Genomic DNA, 6,489 nt, shown 5'->3' on the forward strand with positions numbered 1-6,489 from the left:
AGCAGGTCTGAGGAGCAAAATTAGTCCCCCATAAGCAGTTTAAGTAAATTTTGATTCCTCATTTATGTGAACCTCTGTATAACTGTCCCAGCTACTCCAGATCCTCAGGTTTTGGCTCACCCAATAAGTCAGTCCTTCAGGCTGCTTGAAAAACCAACCTCACATTTTCCCAGGTTAAAATTTTACTGGGGAAGGTTGTACCCAGTGTCCCCTGCATGCCAGAACTCATGACCTACAAGAGACCTTCCACTTGAGGAATTCCTTCCTGTGAAGAGTTTAATTTGTGTATTTGCAGCTGCTCTTGAGTTCAGTATGCAATAGTAAACCTGTGTGTGCCTGCCTCTCTTCCACCTCCTGATGCAAACCCTGTGGTCAGGGTGAAGAGGGCTGGGACAGCAGCCTTGGTGGGTGGTGTGGGTACTGACTGCACTGGCTGGGGGAGAGGAATGCACAAATTCCTCCTGATGTAAAATTCCTTGTGTCCCTGAGGCCTTAGAAGCTCTGGTATTGAGCAGACCTGGGCTGGTCTCAGCAGAGAGGAGGTGGGAGAGTTCCAAGTCCTGCAGCATTCCGGGTTCTGGGAAGGTTTTGTAGCTGAGGAGTGGTGCCAGCCCTGAGCTGACTCTGTGCCTCAGTGTGGCACTGCTCCAGACCTAATAAACCCTGCTGGACTGCAGCTGACCTAACACAGAGTCAACTTTGTTGTTCCTGTGTACGTGGCATAATTCATCTGTAATGCAGATAAACAATCCCCAGGTAATCAAGAGCTCGAATACCAGTAGTTTTGTGAGGTGAGGTGACTGTGCAATGTGGTCCCTTCCTGCTGGGCTCTGGAAGTCTATACTTTTTGTTTGTTTCCCCTTTCCCCCATCCCATTTAAATAGAGGATTCAGCATTTAAATGTGCATTTTCAAGCTAAGTGTCAGAATGCATCCTTGTGCTGTTCAGTGGCTTTGCTGCCCTTTAAACCCTGAGTTGTCCTGTGTACCTTTGAAGCAGAGTCAAGAAATGCTGTTCCTGCATCCCCTTTTTGCTTTTCCCTCCTGCAACACCCATTGTTATTTTTCCTGTTTGCTTCTTTTCTGGTGACAGATGACATCTGGGGGCACTGAGAGCATCCTGATGGCCTGCAAGGCATACAGAGACCTGGCTTATGAGAGAGGCATCAAGCAGCCAGAAATGTGAGTGGTGCCACCACAGCTTTTTCCTTTGGTGGGGCCTGGTGGGATTTACTGTCTCCTTGAGCTGAGATGGTGCTGGACCTCAATAATCCTTCATTTCATAGCTCATTGCTACCCCTTCCTTGTCCATCTCTGTGTGGAAAGAAGGGTTCAAAAGCACAGAAAGTTTTAAAGCAAGCAGCCTGGGGGGCACAGATGTTGCTGGGACAGCTGTATTTTGGCAATACTTGTCTGCTGCTCCAGACAGCTGCTTGGATCAGCTCTGCTCTTGAGCAGAGATTGTCAGGCCCTTTGAAGTATTCGAGGGGTTTGATTTATTCACATCAAAGAAGGCTTAGCCTGAAAACTCTGAGGCTGGAGTTGGGCTGGTTGGAGCTCAAATGAATAATTGTGCTAATCATTACACTGCTAATAGAGGATTTGCTGTCTCTAATGTGCCGTCTCTTTTCTTGATGGTGCATGGGAAATATTTCTCTGGTTAATTGCTTTGAGGGGAAAATGTTAAAGGAAACAAAACACTGGTGGTTCTTTTCTTCCCTCTCTAGCATTTAAGGCTCTGATAATGATGTGAGGCCTCAGAAAACAGGGTTAATTGAGGCTGTTCAGCCACTGCCACTGGAGACGGGAGACAGCAAATGTTGCATTCATTTGATCTGTTCCTTTTCCAGGTTGGTCCCTGTGAGTGCCCACGCTGCCTTTGACAAGGCAGCACACTACTTTGGGATGAAGCTGATCCAAATACCTCTGACCAAGGCTATGGAAGTGGATGTTCAGGTATCACTTTAGTCTCTCTCTGTGAGGAAATTAACATTGCACAGCAACTAGGCAAGAAATCTGCCTGTCCAGGTAGAGAGTCAGTGGATAAAGAGGGAGGAATGCTTTGTGGAAACAACAAAAAACAGCATGAGGAAGTGTCATTGCAGATGAAGTTGTATTTGAAATAACTGGATGTTATCCCTTTGTCCTGTGGGATTCATTTAGACTCAGGTATTTTATGTATTACTTAAATAGCCCCAGATTTCAGAGAAGAGTGAACAAAAATATCATGATATTTCCCAGTGGATGAGTGGTTGTAGCTCGTTGCTTTCCATACTCTTGTATGCCTTGATCTCTGCATGTTCTCACCCTTTATCTTTTTTGGCAGGATGGCACTTGGTAAATGGAATGTGAGCATCTTCTCTCTTTAAATCTTCAGGCAATGAGGAGAGCCATCTCGAGGAACACAGCCATGCTGGTCTGCTCTGCTCCCCAGTTCCCACATGGAATTATGGACCCCATTGAAGAGGTGGCAGAGGTAGGGTACCCTTACCTGTAGGAACCTGTGTGTTGTAGCAGTAAAACCAGCACAGGAAGAATGGAGGGGTTCCAGGATGCTGAGCAGTGAATTTGGTGGGGAATCTCACTGGCTGGAAGGGTATTGCTGTCCTCAAAGGAGCTGTTTACCAACAGCAGGGTATGTAGGATGCAGTTTGGGACTGAGGGGGAATGAGTGACTGTGAGACCAACCAGAAGTGCTCATGCTTTGCTACCTGAAAGGAAAGAACACCTAAATGGCTCGCTGGTGAAAAGGCTTTGATTTATGGCCTGCTGGTTGTAGCAAAATAGGTGTGGAGGGAGAAGGAGTCAAAGGGCTGGGATCTTATTTTCTGAACACACCTCTTGATTTCTTTCCTCTCTGTGCTCCAGTTATTTATGTTGTATGTGACCAGCCAGGGCCTCTGACCTTCTGTTCATTTGGCTCACACCCTTTTATTTTATTGTGGATGCTCCTTTCAGACGATGTTGTCACATTCCTTTGGCAAACACAGCAAGCTACCAAAATGCCACATTGTTTTTCCTGTGTGTGGAAGGCAGGAAAAGGCATCCCACAAGCAGCCAGCCCTTCCACATCTCCTGTCCTCCACAACTTGAGAGTGGTGTGATGTTCTCAAAGGGTTCAGTGAACTGAACTGTGAAATACCAAGTATGTTTTGGTGACTGGAGTTTGGGTGCTCCAGCCACATCATTTTGATCTCTTGTTCACACACAGCTTGCAGTGAAGTACAAAATCCCCTTCCATGTGGATGCCTGCCTGGGTGGATTCCTTATTGCTTTCATGGACAAGGCAGGCTTCCCTCTCAAGCGTCCCTTTGACTTCCGTGTGGAAGGTGTGACCAGCATTTCTGCTGACACCCACAAGGTGAGGAGAAGGGTCTTCCAGGGCTTTCATTTTTGGGCTGTGATTCCTGTTGCCATCCTGGCCTTCAGGCATTTCTTCTCTACTGTGTGGAGGAGCACTGAGGTGCAGGGGTAGGGGCTGCTCTGTTCATGTGCTTTGTGCAATATGCCCAAGTCCCCACCTTATCAACCAGAGCAGTGCACTGAGTGCCACATCCAGTCGTTCCATGAGCACCTCCATGCATGGAGACTCTACCACCTTCCTGGGCAGCCCCTTCAACCCTGACAGCCCATTTTTCCCCTTCCACAAAGAATTTTCTCCTGATTTCCAACCTTAACCTCCTCCCCTGGCACAACTTGAAGCTGTTTCCTCTTGTCCTGTCACTTGTTTTCTCTGAGCAGAACCTGACCCCCTCTGGCTGTCCCCTCCTGGCAGGGAGTTGTGCAGAGCCAGAAGGTCCCCCCTGAGCCTCCTTTTCTCCAGGCTGAGCCCCTTTCCCAGCTCCCTCAGCCTCTCCTGGGGCTCCAGCTCCATTCCCTTACCTGGAAATGCTCCAGCCCCTCCAGGGCTCTCTGGCTGGAAGACCAGAACTGCACACAGCCCTCAAGGTCCCCCAGCAAAGAGGGACAATCACTGCCCTGATCCTGCTGGTCACACTATTCCTGATCCAAGCCAGGTGCCATTGCCACATGGGCACGTGGTGGCTGATGGACAGCCACTGTCACCAGCACCCCAAGGCCCTTTCCAGCTTTCCAGCCCCTCTGCTCCAGCCTGGAGCTGCAGGGGCTTGCTGTGACCCAAGTGCAGGACTTTGCACTTTGTCTTGCTGAACCTCAGCCAGTGGATCCAGCCTGTCCCAAGCCCTCTGCAGAGCCTTCTGCTCTCCAGCACATCAACAGATGGGATCTTGGTGAGGGCCTGGATTCATTCCTGTGCCCTCTTGCTGCTTTCTAACCCTTTCTGTGCCCCTTGCAGTATGGCTACGCTCCCAAGGGCTCCTCGGTGGTGCTCTACAGTGACAAGGAGTACAGGAAGTACCAGTTCTTCATAGCCCCTGACTGGCAAGGGGGAATTTATGCCTCCCCCTCCGTGGCAGGCTCCAGGCCTGGTGGGATCATAGCTGCATGTTGGGCAACCCTGCTGCACATCGGAGAGTCGGGCTACGTTGAGGCTACGAAGAGGATCATTAAAACAGCTCGTTTCCTGGAGTCAGAGTACGTGGGTGCCTCAGGGTTTGGATCCTGCTGGACCCCTCCTCACAAACTGCTTTTGGTTTGTTTTTTCCTAGGACCTGCTGGGCAGTTCTAGGAGAACATTTGTTTGTGCCCAGATAGCTGAGGGGTGCAGGCACCTTCATTCAGCTTGGCTTTGAGAATTCCTCCTGCCTCAGCTGTGGCTGAGGGGGAATCTGGAGGGAGGACAAAAGAAGGGTTGTACTTTTCCTTGTTGGGGTGCTTGGGTGGCTGTGAAAGAGAAGCTGATTTTCTCTGCTTTTCTGTCTTGTCTTCTCTCTTTTCCATTTCTTCCTGGGTTTACTTGACTTCAGGGTATGTAATGACCCAGGTCCTCTGACAAGCCCCAATGGCCCGGGCGTGGTGCATGATTTTTGGGTGGGAATGTGCTGCCATCTCTTCCCTCTTGTAGCTTTTCCTTTAAGGCTCCAGAATGTCTGAACGCTGTAACATTGATCAGTCATTTCTTTTCTCCTCCTTCTTTTCAAGGTTGAGAAAAATCGACAGCATCTTCATTTTTGGGAAGCCAGAGGTGTCTGTCCTGTCCATTGGCTCAGACACTTTTGACATCTATAGATTATCTAATTCTTTAGCTGCAAAAGGATGGAACTTGAATGTCCTACAGTTCCCACCAAGGTGAGTGTGTGGAGACCAGGCAGTGATGTATTTATTAGCAAGATGCTCAACTTCAGGCCATGTAGCTCTCGTGATTTGCTGAGTACTGTTGTCCATAGCTGATAAATTGTATGTAGAATTTTTCTCTGCAGAGTAGGAATCACTTTTGTACAAATTGCCATTATACAGCAGCGAAGATAAAGTAATAGTAATTTTAATGAGCCTGGCAGAAGACTTTCTATTTACCTCTATCTAATACAAGCAGAAAAATGTAAATAACCAAGGCTCTATCTCATGTTTAGTTAACTGAGGGTTTGTAGATTGATTTATTGATTTTTGCTGTCTTCCTCCTGCCCGCTGAAGATGAAGGAAATCAAAACAACAGTGAATGGCTGATCATTTTCAATGTAAAATTAATCTTTGTCAGAGACTTTCCTTAAGTGGGAAATTGGACTTTTGTGGGCAGAAGGGGTCAGTGCTCCCAGATGCAACTGCACTGAAAAAAATTTAGTGGCCATGTGAAGCCAAGTCCATGGAGCCTGAGGTGATAGGTCAGAGGTGGGTGCTTCCTTCTGGTGATGGCTTAGAAGCTGCAGAGGAAGGAGAGGGAAATGATTGCAGGGGTCCCTGTGCTTGCAGGCAGCTGCATTTTTCTCACCAGAGTTACCTGGAATGAGGTGAGAAACTTTAACCTAATTGTGAAGTCAGGAAGGAAGGAAGGAGGTGGTTCTAGCAAGCATTTTGCAGGGATTACCCTTAGTGGCAGTGCTGTTTCAAGGAGATACACAGTTCTCACTGGCCACAGAAGGGCTCAGCTGCTGTTGGGGGCTCAGGAAATATGGAGCTGTGTGTACTGGAGGTGGTTTAATGTCTGCCCTCTGCCCTGCCTGCCCAGCATCCATCTCTGCATCACACAGCTGCACACCAAGCCCGGCGTGGCTGAGCAGTTCCTGAAGGATGTCAGGGACAGCATCCAGGACATCATGAAGGACCTCAAGGCCAAGACCACGGGCATGGTGAGGAGGCCAGAACACGGTGAGGGGGTGTTTGGGCTGAGGGTGTTTCTCCTGTGTAACAGCCTCTCTTCTCTGCTTAGGGAGCCATCTATGGAATGGCGCAGTCCATCCCAGACAGGAGCCTGGTGGCAGAGATTTCCCAGGCCTACCTGGATGGCCTCTACAGCACGGATGTTCTCAGCACTGAAAAGCACATGAACGGCTCTCCCAGCCACCACTGACTGTAGTGCAACAATCTGTGCCTTGCCAGCCAGCACTGGGGTGGTGCCAAAGGTTTCCTAGGGAAA

At 48.9% G+C, this 6,489-nt stretch overlaps 1 protein-coding gene across 1 annotated transcript in view; it reads left to right on the forward strand.

The window, feature by feature from the left end:
• The window catches only part of SGPL1 (sphingosine-1-phosphate lyase 1), a 23,590-nt gene that overhangs the window by 13,887 nt on the left and 3,214 nt on the right, over positions 1–6,489 (forward strand). The window contains exons 6-13 of the mRNA XM_031064798.1: positions 1,093–1,181; positions 1,850–1,955; positions 2,377–2,475; positions 3,211–3,360; positions 4,315–4,553; positions 5,061–5,207; positions 6,082–6,202; positions 6,283–6,489. Of these exons, the coding sequence (XP_030920658.1) occupies positions 1,093–1,181; positions 1,850–1,955; positions 2,377–2,475; positions 3,211–3,360; positions 4,315–4,553; positions 5,061–5,207; positions 6,082–6,202; positions 6,283–6,423 (1,092 nt within the window). The 3' untranslated portion in view covers positions 6,424–6,489. The remainder of the gene's footprint in view (positions 1–1,092; positions 1,182–1,849; positions 1,956–2,376; positions 2,476–3,210; positions 3,361–4,314; positions 4,554–5,060; positions 5,208–6,081; positions 6,203–6,282) is intronic.

Source organism: Geospiza fortis, unplaced genomic scaffold (genome assembly GCF_000277835.1).
Source record: "Geospiza fortis unplaced genomic scaffold, GeoFor_1.0 scaffold858, whole genome shotgun sequence".
NCBI classification, from domain to species: domain Eukaryota; kingdom Metazoa; phylum Chordata; class Aves; order Passeriformes; family Thraupidae; genus Geospiza; species Geospiza fortis.